Raw genomic sequence first — 15,696 nt, forward strand, 5'->3', positions numbered from 1 at the left:
TGAAACCAATTAGAAATGAACAACGTCCCTTGCATTATTTCTTAAATGCTTCACGTTTCTTTGCATAATAAAATAATGTTTTATTTCAAATAACAAAACTAAACTGCAATTTTATAACAAATTAATAATAGAAAAAGTCTCTTTAATATAAACAAACTAATACTGTCTGTGCTTTTCTTGGATTTTTTGCATTTAAGAAATATCAGCATCCACGTTTAGGTTTGCAGTGAAAATAGCGGCCCCTGCTGTTCAAGAAATGTATTGCGATTCAGTTCAAGCCTCAACCGATTTGAATCGTCGCTCATTATAACCAATTTTCAACCGGCTCACGGTGAATCGTTACATCCCTAATCCTGACCGTCACCGTACACACACATGCTGACTGGAGATTAGTGATCTGAATTATGATTCATTTGAGTGATTCGTTCATTTTCAGTTCGTTCACCAAAATGATTCGTTCAGATTCGTTCACTGATTCGTTCAATGACCATTTCTATAATACGCCAGCAGGTGGCGAAAAAGAGTTGTGTTATGTCAACGAACGTATTAATGGATGTATAAACTGATTACAGGCTTTATTAAAATGTGAGTCTCTGATCTACTCATTAAATAAATAAAATAAGTCTAAATAAGTGGTTCAGATGACCAACGCACAAGGTTTTTCTGCATAATTAAAAAGTTAATTGGTTGGTCATTACACATTCATAAATCTGGAATTATGTTAAATGTGCAGTTTATGTATTTTAAATAAACAATGCGTGCAAAGTAGCCTACCTGTAACTGCGCTTTGCATCTGCTTTCTGCTGATTGCTGAACGAGACTCACATGCTTAATGACCGACATACAGTCAGTGTACACTCTCGTTCATTTCGTTCATGAACGACATTTACCAGTTCGTTCAATTCGAGATCTATCCCTCTTGTTCAGACCCAACAGCGACTTGGTCAGTGTGGGCGTATTCATTCAGTGGAAGATCTAACCAATTACACATCCCTTCACAGCTGGAACTGGAATGCTATTTGCTGACGTGACGTGAATGAGAGCTTACAAATACATTTTTGTTTGACAGTTTTTAGAGAAGTGCATGACATGAATTAAATGTAATGAAGTCGTTTTTATTTGAAAGAACAATAAATGATACAAAATGCACACAAAACACCAGTGCTTGCAGTACAATAACTGAGTAAACAGGGCTTGACATTTTCCATGCAATAAAAATAACAATGTTAATTTGTCTGTTACATTTAACCATCAGCTTGCATTATTTAATTATTTTTGTAAGGATCTTTACATTGTGTCCGTTTCTGTACTTGTTGAACAAGAGACCTCATCTTTCGTTCACGAGTGGGAAGTAACAGCTCGTTCATGTCGTTCACGAACGAGAATCAGCAGGTCCTTTGACTCCTTTCGTTCGTGTACGAACGAGATCTCTCTCGTTCAGACTCAAACACAGGCTCGTTCGTTTAGTGAAGGGCGTATTCGTTCAGCACATTCAACCAATCATATGCTCTGTCAAAGCTCACACTCGAACGCCATTGGCTCGTGCTTTAGGCACTTGCTCGTGCTTTTAAGCCAAGACGCTCTGTGCTCGAGGGAGAGATTTCAGTGAATGAGAAATATGAGTCATTGCCTACACGATTCGTTCACTTGAAAGATTCGTTCACGAACGTAACATCACTACTGGAAATAAAGTGCAACATAAAGTGGACATAAAAAACTCATTGGTGGTTTCATGATAGTTAGTCCTTTTTGAAGCTTAAGAGTAATTTAAGCAGGGTCACAATCTGCAAAGGTTCACATACACTAACTTACACTAGTACAATAGCGTTAATGTAAATCATTCATGTCAAGCGTAGTGTTAAAATAAAGTAATTTATATGAAAGTCTACATCTACGTGCCCCTCTCCGTCCATTTGTGATTGCGTGTCCATGCTGTGATGATCGCATTCCGGGAGTAACGTTAGGGGGAATTCCTCCGTCCATTCACTAACTTACTGTCTCCGAGGCTCTCGATCGCTGTTTGTCAGGTGTATTATACTTTCTCTTGTTCTGCTGATTAACTTACACACGCCCGGGAACAGAAATTGCTATTACAGCAGATACACGTAAGTAATGACGTGCCGTTGCAGCCCTAGATGCAAGACTGAACAGTCTTCATTTACTCCCGACATCTGAGCCTCTGAAGACGCTGGGGATTAGTTTGATTTCTCAATGGAATGTGCAGAAGACATCAGGTGTTCTTCGGATGCTTCACAAACGAATGTTAGTAAAATGCTGGATTCATAACGGGTCATGTTTTCAGTTGTTATAGATATGATGCGTTTGTCCTGTGTATTATCACGTTGTAAAGTGCGACACGAAGTGCTTTCACTCAGAAAACAGCGTCCTCAGTTTTTAAACAAATAACATGTTTGTCTTATGTACTCTCACTTATACAAAACAATGTGTTTGGTTTTTAAAGATGAGACTTTAAAAGGTGTCATGAACTGGGCTTGTTTATTGTTTTATACTGTTGTATGAGGTCTACTTATGACGTTCGTGTGGTTTTTACATTCAAAAACATCAAAATCAATCACTAACAGGCTATTTTCTACCCGGGTTTTGAGGCCGTCTCGACAAACGCTCGGTTTTAATGGGCGGGCCGCATTGAAGACTTGGAAGTAAACACCCACTGCTATGATTGGATGGCAGTTTGTGTAGTAAACTTAGTTGGAGCCTTCTGTGAATTTGGTTAGGCACTGCACAATATTTTGAAATCTTTAATGGCATGTTTATTGCTTTCTCGCTTTATCTGGTTCCGCGCAACTTGTGTTAATTCAGTACTGTCATGCGCGAACCAGTGGGCGGGGCCAGAGAAGTAGTTGTTGATATTTTTCTTTGGAAGCGGTGTTCAACCTAGATAGGTGCATTCCAGGACCTGACATTCGCTGGGCCTGGTGTCAATAACAGTTGTAATTTCAGTAACGGCCGTTTTCAGTTCTGACACTTACAGGATGTTCGCTTGAATACGATTCCCTCTTATATAACAAAAGCTCGCATTAAAATTGAGGTACTAATTCATGACAGCTTTAAGAAAAGAGAGATATAGGCAGAAGGGTTTTATTTATTTGTAAGATATAGTTAAGTGCTCTCGGAAGAGGTGAGCTTTCTGTTGTGTATTTTTTTAATAGTGTGTTTGATTCAGATGTCCGGATGGAATTAGGGAGATCATTCCACCAGCAAGGAATGGTGAACCAGAATGTCCTGGAGAGCGATTTTGTGCCTTTATGTGATGGAACCACGAGTTATGGCCTTTTTCCAGACGGTGTTTAATCCTTTCAGGAATAATGATATATACATCAGGGCTTGACATTAAGCATTGCTATGTGGTTGTCCTTCGGACAAGTCGAATTGTCATTCAACTGTCCAAGTACAAAAATCTCATTTGAAGTGTCAATATAATTGTTTCTGATCCTGATTGGTCAAGGTTGCTCATAAGCGTTTTACATAGTGTCCGCTGTGGCCACCTAAATTTATTAATGCTCTGTTGCTCTCGATTGCTATAGAACAGGGCTGTACCTTAACGTTTTTTGCACATATCACTGGTGAGGTTTAAAGTTTTGTAGCACAGGCCAAACAGGTGTAGCACAAGTATAAATCGTCTGTTGTCATCATAAAAAAAGCAGTTCTTCGCATGAATAGGTAACTTACAAAGGACATTATTGTTACATACAGATGGATAAATTAGGGCCATATAATTTTTAGTTTACCTGAATTTGTTTTGTTTTCTCTAAGTTCTGTTTATTTCTTTTTTTTACTATACAACAGAGGTACGTTTGTCCAAATAGTGATATTTACTATAGTAAACTGCAGTGAATTTCCTTGATACTATAGTGTTTTTGAACCTTACTATAGCATACTACAGTGTTTAATACATTTGATCAATTTACTACAAGGGTACTACAATTTCCTTGAGCAAATACTACAGTATTTTTTTGTCTGAATGTTCATGTTAAAGGGACTTTTATTTTGACGGGTCGTCGTGAAGACGCTTGAGTTTTACACTATGTCTACACCGGGCCGCGACACATGGCTAAAAATGTAAAATTATAATGGGTTCTAATGCATTCTATTGTCTTGTCTTATGTCCCTCCACTTCTGGTGTAGACACGGTGTTAGTGTGCTTGACAATAGCTGTACTCAAACAGTTAAATGCTTGTAAAATAATCTCTCAGAGCAACTCTGGAGATGAAGTTTATGTGTTTATATCCTCATACAGTGCAGACGCAGACAAATCCTCGACCATCACTTGTGTAGTATGTTAATCTGTGCACCTCATTCACTCAGACAAGCAGAAAAGCCAGATGACCCCTTTAAATCACAGGATTCTGCGTCTGCATCTAGTTATATGGACTCAATGCCATTGATTATTGTCACACACGAGTACGAGCACAAGCACGACAAACGCACTTCACACAAACATGCTGCTCTGTCTAATGCACCTATTTTTATTATTCTTTGCACCGAAAGATTTTTTTTGTAGCCCTGTTATTATTTCATTTTCAAGTTACTTGTTCGGTTGGGGAAGTAAAATTCTCTCTCACTTGCCCATACAAATCATTCACTTGTTGCGGACAAGTGTTATTGTCAAGCCCTGAACATATATATATATATATATATATATACACACACACAGTATATATATAATAATGAAACAAACATACAACTATTTATTTATTTATTTCATTATTATTCTTAAAACACCAATTGTAAAAGATCCTACTTGTTGTTTTATTTGAATGATGTGAATGTGCAAATGATCTGTGTTTTGTTAACAAACACTATAGTCAGTTTAAATTGGTAGTGGTGAGCTGACGTATATACTGTAAGTGTTATGTCAGAGCTTCTGATGAAAACTTTAATGATTGAGCTGAGTGTGTGTGTATCAGATGTTTCTGAGGCTCTCAAGCCCACACCTGTCTGTGAGTCGCCCGTCAAGCACATTCTATACATATCCTCAATTTGAACATTACATTTTCTTATTTTTTCATAGAATTTGAAATAATAAAAGAAGAGGAAGAAAGGAAGGCTAAATAATGGTGTTGTGTGTTTCTTATAGGGCATTCTATCACTGTTATGGCTTTATAACTATAACAAAGGTAAATAAAAATAAAAAAAAACGCTTAACTGTATGTGTTTTTTATAAATATATTAGTATTATTCAACAAGATTGTGACTGTAAAAATCCAGAAGAATGACTGCAGAGACATTAGACATCAATGCTGATAAGCACACAGATGTGCTACAGAACCAACTCCACCTCATCTTACATTCAGAGTCGAGTAATGCTGGGTGATATATTCCCCAAACTAAAGAAATACACTTCACTCACTCACTCTCGCTCTCTTTCTCTGGGTGTCGCACACAATTTTACTCTTAGAATCAGCCACTTTTGGTCTACGTGCTGTCAAACTCTCAACAATCTGTTATCATTTAGAAATGTTGATTTTATATCTCGGATGGGACTCGAGCTGTGGACATCTATATTTTTAGACCATGGATGCAGATGTCCACTGTCTTTATGACTGAAATGTGCATAGCGGTAGGATAGGTTTGCATGGATAAGAGTCTAATGTCATCAAAGTGTAGATGAGTTTACAGGACGTCCCGTGGCTTCATGAGTGACAGCAGCACTGTTTAGTGTTCACACAAATGTCACGGGGTTTACACTCATACACTGAAATAGCACATTTGATGGAAGCTTTGTGGAATGAGATCTTTGTGATGGTATTTTTAGCATGAAGTGACAGAAAGTGTTCATGATGTATATCAGATTTCCAGCCGTCTCTCTGCTCATAATGGATTTTGCTCTTTGTGCTTTCAGACAGCTGCATTCACACTTCAGACGTCACTCCTTTTTAATTCAATTTAGTTTATTCATGTAGTGCTTTTCACAGTTTTGCATTGTTGCAAAGCAGCTTTACAAACATAACACAATAGTTACTGTAGTGAAGAGTTATAATGAGGAAAAATAAAGACGGCACAAAATACTTGGTATTATAATACATGTTAACGCAGTTTTTATAAGTACGATGAATACTGATGAAACGTAACAAAAGTTTCATCATTTTGTAATCAGACATATCTATTCAAATGACTAAAAAGCACTGTTTGTATATCAATATTTTTTGCAAGTACTACTGCTCACTGTAAGATGAAAGACTAGATTTACTAAATGGGGCAAATTGAAAAAAAGCTTGGATGGGTTTGGATGTTTTTATTCTGTGATTGCGTTTCAGAGGGTTGTATTTTTATCTTCAGGGGCAATGGTTTGTCTGAATGAATAATCAATGGAAAGTAGAGGACATGATAGAGGACAGTCATGTGATGCGTTGTCTGTGTATGACTGTGGTGGTGGTGGTGCTTTAACTCGTGTAAAAATGTCAAGTGCTCGCTGCTTCATTCTCTTTAAACTGCTCACAAACAAAAACAAAGAAATCTCAATCAAGTCACTAATCGATCTGTTTACCACCGTACCTCACTAGGGATGTAACGATTCACCGTGAGCCGGTTGAAAATCGGTTATAATGAGCGACGATTCAAATCGGTTGAGGCTTGAACTGAATCGCAATACATTTCTTGAACAGCAGGGGCCGCTATTTTCACTGCAAACCTAAACGTGGATGCTGATATTTCTTAAATGCAAAAAATCCAAGAAAAGCACAGACAGTATTAGTTTGTTTATATTAAAGAGACTTTTTCTATTATTAATTTGTTATAAAATTGCAGTTTAGTTTTGTTATTTGAAATAAAACATTATTTTATCATACAAAGAAACGTGAAGCATTTAAGAAATAATGCAAGGGACGTTGTTCATTTCTAATTGGTTTCAACTCATTTTTTCAAAATAAATCGTGAGTAAATCGTGAATAAATAGCATCGTGAGATCAGAATCGTGAATCGCATCGCATCGTGAGCTGAGTGAATCGTTACATCCCTATACCTCACACATGGTATGGACATGCTTAGGTTTGATTTGGCATTTTTTGTCGTGTAGTTTTCTGGGGTTGCACGTGTAACTCTTGCGTCTTGTGTTTCAGCACACGACTGTGGACGGCTACAGCGATACACCACCAGCACCACCCACCAAATCATCAAGTCGACAGAGTCTCCCGCGCTGCAGGAACTCAGTGGCGTCCATCCCGGACGAACAGCCTCACATCGGCAACTACAGACTGCTCAAAACCATCGGCAAGGGAAACTTCGCTAAAGTCAAACTCGCCCGGCATGTTTTAACTGGACGAGAGGTGAGACACGTGATGATTCATCATTCAAAACGCGTGTTAGGTGTTTCTCGCTTTAACATACAAATGAAGAGCATGGTATCTTTGCAGGGTTGTGTCATCATTCTTATTGCTTGAGTTGATCAAATGTAAGCACTTGAAATAGATGACATTTTATAAAGTAATTATAAAAAATCGCCCCTGGAAATCACTTCATAGAAAAGATCATTTCTGACCCTTCATCAGTTAATCACTGTTGTTCTGATACTGGATTGATTGTTTTTCTTCCTCACCAAACTGCTTTATTTCACCCCAGTTACTGCAACCTTTTTTCCCGACATGACAAACTCATGTAAAGAAGATTGATTATAATCAGGCCATCACACGGATTGACTTACGGGAAGATTGGTAGGAGTCTTATGAGATCTAAAATTGGATTTGTTAAAGCAGGCTCTTATCTCACACTAGAAAGCGCATCCATTATTCACGGGATGTACGCCAGAAGCTCTCGGGACCACCAGAGAATCACGTTACATAACGTGAAGATCTACACTCATCATATCCATGAGTTCACACGTGTAGCTCAGCTATGAGAGCATTGTGTTATCAATGCAAAAGGGTGTGGGTTTGATTCTCAGGGAACTCATGTACTGATCAAATGTATACCTTAGTTCACGAAATCATCTGGCAAATGTATAAATGTAATGTGTCTGCTTTTCAGGTGGCTGTGAAGATCATTGATAAAACACAACTCAATCCCACCAGTCTACAGAAGGTGAGATATAGCTTTATATTCTTCATGATACGATTGTGGAGTTGTTCCTTGGGTGGGTATCATTAGAAGATCAACAAAAATAAACGAAGCAGTCTCAGAATGCTGAATCATGATAAATACCATTCCTTATCAAAAACACCACCTTAAATGAGTTAAAAGTGTTCAGTGTGTCGATCTGCTGAAGTCAATATTCAGTATATGAAAGTATCATAGCATTGATGATGTGTCTGGCGGTTCAGCTGTCAGAACCAATGCATTTGGTGAAGATAAAAGTAGGGGTGTGCACGACTAGTCGAATATTCGAAAATGAAAAACGCTATTTGCTACAGAAGACACTATTAAAATTCTTGCTCTTATTTAACACTTCTTCGCTTCATCCGTAATTACTTTATACAGGGTTCGTACGGGTGCTGAAAATTCTGAAAAATGTTCAAAAAATTTTCAAGGTTTAAAAAATGCTTTGATTCGGGATAAAGGGCTTGAAACTGCTTGACATTTTAATTGCTCATTGTTGGCGCATTGCTATTTTGAGGCAACTGAAATAGACTGCGCCACTGACTGGCTGAAACCTGGTCTAAAGTCAATGGCACAATATGTTTTTGGTTATTTAACACTATAACTCCCGGAAATCTATCACTACGAGAATGGCCGAAGCGGTCATTTTGACCGCTCATAATAGACTGTACTGAACGTCATTTTTTCCATGCAATATTTACATTCAAAGCTTCTATTGAGATTTTAGAATGAAGCTTTGAATGTCTGTTGTCATATATTATAAAAAGATTACTAAAAGACGTCAAAATCCTCAACCACATCCCCAAGTGCTAAGCGAACTCCGATGGGCATACATAATACGATCGTTTAAAATAAAATAATTTATTTATGCGTTTCATTTTTGTATATAATTTTGAAAAAGCTACGAGACCGCACCCGAAGGTGTGTGCCTCGCTGTGTGTCTCCGGTGTTCTGTTTTAGGACACCGGCAGGTGGAATAGCAAAGTTCTTTCAAAAACAACATTTTCACTGCGGTGAAAGTCTAAACCACAACAAATATGGATTGATGCAGAATATTTTGTTATATAAAAACATGTTGTGAATTTAAGAAATGATAACATCTATCCTTTTTCAATATATTTTGACAATTTTACATTTTACAATGCTCAGGAGCTATAATCGGATCACACGAATCGCACCCACCACTGGAATCAAAATGTATGAATAAATGGATGTGTTTTGTTAGGATAGTTATTAATAAACATCAGGACACAAAACGTCTTGGTTACGGATGTAACCTCGGTTCCCTGATGGAGGGAACGAGACGTTGTGTCGAACCGACAGAATGGGGTTTGTCTTTAGTATTTAGAGTATTTAGAAAAGGCCAATGAAAATTGGCGAATGAAATTTGCATGCCGGGCTCCTCCCCGGATGTCCGGGTATAAGAGGGAAGCCGGCGTGCTCATTCATTCACCTTTGGTCTGAGGAGCCTAAGCATCCTCCCCCGACCGCTGGGGTGGGCGGCCAGTGTTGTTGCATGAGGGACACAACGTCTCGTTCCCTCCATCAGGGAACCGAGGTTACATCCGTAACCAAGACGTTCCCTTTCTGTCGGTCTCTCGACGTTGTGTCGAACCGACAGAATGGGGTTCCTATGGAAGACGCCACAGCACTGAGCCGCGTCACAATCTCTGCGGAGCGACGTTGACTGGCCTGGGCGAGTCAGACGAACACGCTAGCGCGAAATTATGACCTTCCAGTGGAGAGGAAGGGGGACCCAGAGCTTTCCACAAAAAGTTGGGAAGCCCCCTAACGCCGGCCGTCACGGGCGGAGGCCTGATTCTCTAAATGGCGAGAAGCCGCCCGGCACCGTACGGGCCACTGGGTAAGCATTATTCCCCCCTAGGGGGGGAAAAACGCTGCAGAGGCCACTACCTACCGTAGGGAGGAATTAGTGGAGACACCACATGGTCTCACCATCAGGGGAGAACTCATGGGAGGAATGTGCGGACTGCAGGAGTTAACCGCAAGGTGGAGTCCACCTGGGGAGGTCATGGGTTGCCAAGGTGGGAACCATTCATGAGGATACATCAGACGGAACAGCCCACGGAGGGGGGGTTACCACGTCTGGAGCACTAGGTCCAGTTAGAGCTATGTGGGAGATAACTCAACTGTTCCCCGGCCTAAGGGGGCAGGGCTGCTCTGCCCAGCCTGTCCCCTGGAAGGGTGCTTAGTGATGGATGGAATGCCTGTTCTTTACCCGAGGGGAAAGAAGTGAGGCGGGATCGCCACTGCTCCCCCGATTTAAATTTACTATCTCCCTGCGAGATGGGGGCGTCGAGAAAGCGAACCTTCTCAGCGTCCCGCATCTGCGCAAGGTTGAGCCAGAGGTGCCTCTCTTGGACCACCATGGTGGACATCGCCCGACCCAAGGCCCGTGCCGTCACCTTAGTCGCCCGTAGAGCGAGATCGGTGGCGGTACGGAGTTCCTGCATAACCGTTGGGTTGGTCTTACCCTCGTGGAGCTCCTTCAACGCCTTGGCCTGGTGGACCTGCAGGATGGCCATGGCGTGGAGGGAGGAGGCGGCCTGACCCGCAGCCATGTAAGCCTTCGACACCAGCGATGCCGAAAACTTACACGCCTTGGATGGGAGTCTAGGCCGAGCCCTCCAGGTGGCCGCTGTCTGCGGGCATAGGTGCACCGCGACAGCACGCTCCACCTGGGGGATCTCGACATAGCCCCTGGCCGCCCCACCATCGAGGGAAGTAAGGGCGACTGAGCCTTTCTGACTGGAACGAGCCGTGAGGGGCGCGTTCCAAGTCTTACTCAGCTCCTCATGTACCTCCGGGAAATACGGGACCGGCGCTGGGCGCGGCTTGGAGCCGCGCTCAGACCCCAGGTACCACGTATCCAACCGCGAGCGCTGGGGTAAAGGCGGTGCTGTGCACTGCAGCCCAATGCTCGCGGCGGCCCGGAAGAGCATGGTTGACATCTCAACGTCCGCCTCTTCCTGGGCTCGTCCCCCCGGGGGAGGGAGCTCCGAGGAATCGTCGGGGTCGGATGCCAAGAGGTCGCCCTCCGATGCTGTGATCGACATCTCATCTTCGTCACGCACTCCCGAGTACGTGGCGGAGGAACAAGACGGGGTAGGACCGTCTCTTAAGGGATGGTCAGACAAGCGTGACGGGGCGTGAACGGTCCGTGAGCCTGTGGCTGGCGGTCTAACGTTCACGGTGATCCCCATATCACCCCCGGTGTTAACTGAAACGGGCGGCAGGGCCGTAGTCACTGCCGTCACGGATCGGGTAACAGACGAGGTGGTGGCTTTACCCATAAAGAATACAGCCACCCGTGACCGCAACGTCTGGATAGGCATCTTCCCGCAGTGCGGGCAAGATGTATCCACGAAGGCTGCCTCAGCGTGCTGGAGACCCAAACACGTGAGACAGACATCGTGTCCATCCCCTTCCTCAATGAGCGCGTCGCACCCAAGAGAACAGCGGGACATGCCACGCTGGAGAAATTTACTCTTTTAGAAAAAAAGTGCTCAGGCACTTCTGGAACTGCCGAGACGCCCAGGGGAAAGTCGCTGCAGGAAGGGACCGTCCGCTGCACCACGTCGTAGATTCCAGCAGGATACCAGCGAAGAACTGGGAGATCAGCGAAGATCTGGAAGATCAGCGAAGACCTGGAGCTGCTCATCAGATGCGTAGGCTCTGAAGAACAAAAGGTGAATGAATGAGCACGCCGGCTTCCCTCTTATACCCGGACATCCGGGGAGGAGCCCGGCATGCAAATTTCGTTCACCAATTTTCATTGGCCTTTTCTAAATACTCAGAAGATGATAGGTTCTCAAGACAAACCCCATTCTGTCGGTTCGACACAACGTCGAGAGACCGACAGAAAGGGAATTGAAATTCTTACGAATGAAAAAAAAGATTATTTCATAGTCAACCACAAAACGTATTGGGTAGACTGTTAATTACAGATTTTCCAAGTAGATAAAATGATGTAAAATAAAGACAAATTTTAGAATATAATAAGTAATAAATATTAACAAAATGCATGTAATTGCATAGTAAATACCTTCGTAGACATGAATGGACATTATTAGACAAAATTAGCAAGATCAAAAACAGTTACAAAGAATACCTGTGGGAAACCTGTGGGAAAACAAACTGATTTAGAAAACTGTATTTATTTTTTGCTGACATTTTGAGGGTAAGCTACGTTTTGGCTTAGCAATAACATAAAAAAACGCCAGATAATAAGTTGCTAGGCAACAGTGGCTAAAATCTTCAATGGCAAGAAAGAGTGCTGAAATGATACAGTGTCTGTAATGCATGCGGTCAATTTGACTGCCATGGCAGTTCGAGGTAGAAATACTCAGAACTCTTTCGTGTTTTGTCATTTTAACAAAGCAACAATGTTAGAATAAAATATACATATATTTAAGAAAAGTCAGGGAAATGTAGTTATATGGGTTTTATTTCAACAAAGTTGTTACATTGCAAATTTTAAAAACGGTCAAAATGACTGCCTTGGTAGTTCTAGTGTTAAAGAGCGAGTAAGTAATATGCGCCTGCAGGTGGGTGCATAGCCCGCGTACATTCTGCTTATTATTACACACAGAGGGATGTGGAGCAGCACACAAACATGCCAAATATTAAAAATAAATGGATTGCAATGTAAAAGATTGTAATTGTGTACATAAAGATAAAAAATCCGGTTTGTCCTGTAGATGGTCTGCTCGCGCGCTTTAACCTAGGAGAACCGTCCTGTCTTTGCTCTTGCAAATTCCGCCGTGTAAATAGCGAGTCCGCCATGCCGCGACCGAACTGGCTCTTAAAGAGAATGGGAGATGAGACTCAGATTGGTTTACCGCACGTTTTGCCCAAAACACATCCATGACTCATTAAGAGAATAGGGACAACCCTTTTAGACCATGCGCCTGGCGCGCTGACCGTTTTCCGTCATTAAACTAGCAAAAGTGGATTCGGACACGCCTTAAGTGCACTTGCACCCTGCGTTTTAGACCATGCGCTTAGATCGTGAAAATAGAGCCCCTCGTTTTCAGACCAGCACCCCAATAGGCGGAAATACATTTGCTATTTAAACATGACGTGAAAACGATAACTGCCATGGACTGAAACTAGCAAAAACACTTGTTAAAAAATAAAATTCAGGCCCTGCAAGCTCTTGCAAATGGTAGTCAATTTTTGGGAAGCATGTAAAATGTAGGCCTATTTAATTTGCTAGACAGTCAACAATTTAAGTTGGGAATGTCATTTTATAGGATATTTTTTAGCACAATATCATCACTTTTTGTGATTAAGTATGTATACTGGAAAAGCATGAAAACACACATTGAAAGAACTGGAAAAGTCCTGGAATTTGACTTTGTAAAAGGTGTAAGAACCCTGTACTGTATATAATACACATAAAAATTCATTTGTATGTGTTCCTAAATCTTTGTTCACTCATATCACAAGTTAATTTAAATGTTTTAAGTTTACAAACCGGCCGCCTGGATCGTGTGTTATGCTCAAATCACCATATCAAAATGATTAAAAAAACTAGTAAAATTCATTAACATTACTTAATACATAAGCTATACAAATACCACATAATATTAAATGATTACCATTATTTTATTTATTACCATAACTTAAGAGAGGTTGTTCTTCGTAAATTCTTGTTCGTTTGTTAAAAATACACCAACTACTGCTAATTTAAGTTTGAAACATGAAACTAATGAATTTGGCTTTAGAATTAGACTGGTACCCTTTCCATACCTTAAACCCTGTGTTTTCCTTCTAAGAACTTCGATGGGGTCGTCGCCTTCAAGTTATAGCTTGTAAATACATTTCAAGTTTGCACGGGTGTTTTAATTTTTTTTCATTTTAAAACATTCTGTGGTACCTGTTAGGGCTGTGCAATTTGGGGAAAATATCTAATTGCGATATTTTTGACAGACATTGCGATTGCAATTTGATTTGCGATTTTAACTTTTCTAATTCAAGCTTCAGCTCAATATTGTTGTGTAGAGCACAGTATGGGTATAGTTACCCTGCTGAAAGAAAACAAACAAAAAAATATTACAGAAATTCTAATTGTTTCCATTAAAACCATTACAAAATTCATTTTTGTAGTGTGTTTTGGGCATTATTCAAATAGGGCTTACTGTTGTTCAATTGGTTCCCAACTTCCAGATTACATCACAACAATAGAATCCAAATACCAGTGTACACTATTATATTTTCCATTAAAACAAATACAACTCCCATTGTCCCTTAAATCCATAACATTTTCTATTGTGTTAGTGAATTATTAAAATAGTTCATAGGTTACATAGGCTGATTTATAATTTTTTAAGTATGTGGGATTTTTTAAAACAAGTAGAAAATGTGCTGAATGTTTAATTTCATCCAAGTGAAATTAGCAAAACAGTTAGATAGAATTTACATTTGTTTGAAACGCGGAGATAGGTGTGAGTTGACACAGGGTGCGCGCGTGCGTCAAGCCTCGTCCATATTGCCAGATGCCCGAGCCAGACTCAAGTACTATAAACGTCATTACGAAACAGGCTGTGTGTGCGCATCAAGTTTAGACGGCTCGTCCGCGAGACGCGCAACGCGGGGCAGAGACGCGCAACGCGGGGCAGAGACGCGCGAGTATGAAACAGGCTGTGTGTGCGCGCATCAAGTTTAAACGGTTCGTCCGCGAGACGCGCAACTCGAGGAAGAGTCGCGCGAGTATGACACAGGCTGTGTGTGCGGTCTTCTGAATTGGACGGTTCTTTAGTATTTATTTGCCTAATATGATCGATCTGACTCTGCAGATGCCATAATAACACACACTCTCTCTCTCTCCTGCCTTCTGTTTGTTTGTTTTTTTAATGTCGGATGTTTACGCAGTTGGCTAGGGCAGTGCTGATTAGGCATAACGGAGGTGCGCAACGGAGGTGCGTTCACTCAGTTGGTTAGCAAGAATGCCACTCAAAGCGGGCTTGGGACAGACGCGTTTCCTATATTTCACATCGCTTCCACATCGCAGCCTCTTGCGATTAGCAAATCGCAACGTCTCACATTGCGATTGCGATTTGATTTCGATTAATCGTTAATCCTGGTACTGTAGTTTATTTTAACTATTGAAACAACGCAGAGCTAAATAGGACAGACACTGACAATGAAACGACAAAGAGAACAACATTTATATGCGGTGGTGATCAGTAGAATTAGTAAATATCTTCCTCAGATGGCGATCACATAATAAACGGGAAAACAAGCAAATGGATCCGTCTTTGTTGTAGGGCATTTTTTTAGGGTCTTTACTCACACAGTTAGCATGGAGGTATCAAGCCCGTTTTTTATTTTGTTTATTATCAACATTATAAATGATAAAAACAGTTTGATCTCGTCCGGCTATTGTTATCGGGGCAAACGAAGAGCAGCGGCTTTACTGTAACCTTTACTGTCGGCTGTACTGTAACCGGCTGAGGAACAGACTTTACAGAGTAAAATGGCCTATATGCTTGTTTTCTTATCAAGAACATGTAAACAAAATAAACAAGATAACCATATACCACAGACTGTCAGTATACATTCTGTTTTGTATGTTCTGTTTTATGCGTGTAGGTTTAAATGCTGTTTTATGCATTTTTC

At 41.0% G+C, this 15,696-nt stretch overlaps 1 protein-coding gene across 3 annotated transcripts in view; it reads left to right on the forward strand.

The window, feature by feature from the left end:
• mark1 (MAP/microtubule affinity-regulating kinase 1) overlaps window positions 1-15,696 on the forward strand; it is a 64,835-nt gene that overhangs the window by 23,567 nt on the left and 25,572 nt on the right. For all 3 annotated transcript variants that reach the window (XM_057343285.1, XM_057343286.1, XM_057343287.1), the window contains exons 2-3: window positions 7,080-7,286; window positions 7,984-8,037. In XM_057343285.1, coding sequence (XP_057199268.1) covers window positions 7,080-7,286; window positions 7,984-8,037 — 261 coding nt within the window. The remainder of the gene's footprint in view (window positions 1-7,079; window positions 7,287-7,983; window positions 8,038-15,696) is intronic.

Source organism: Triplophysa rosa, linkage group LG10 (assembly GCF_024868665.1).
Source record: "Triplophysa rosa linkage group LG10, Trosa_1v2, whole genome shotgun sequence".
Taxonomy (NCBI): domain Eukaryota; kingdom Metazoa; phylum Chordata; class Actinopteri; order Cypriniformes; family Nemacheilidae; genus Triplophysa; species Triplophysa rosa.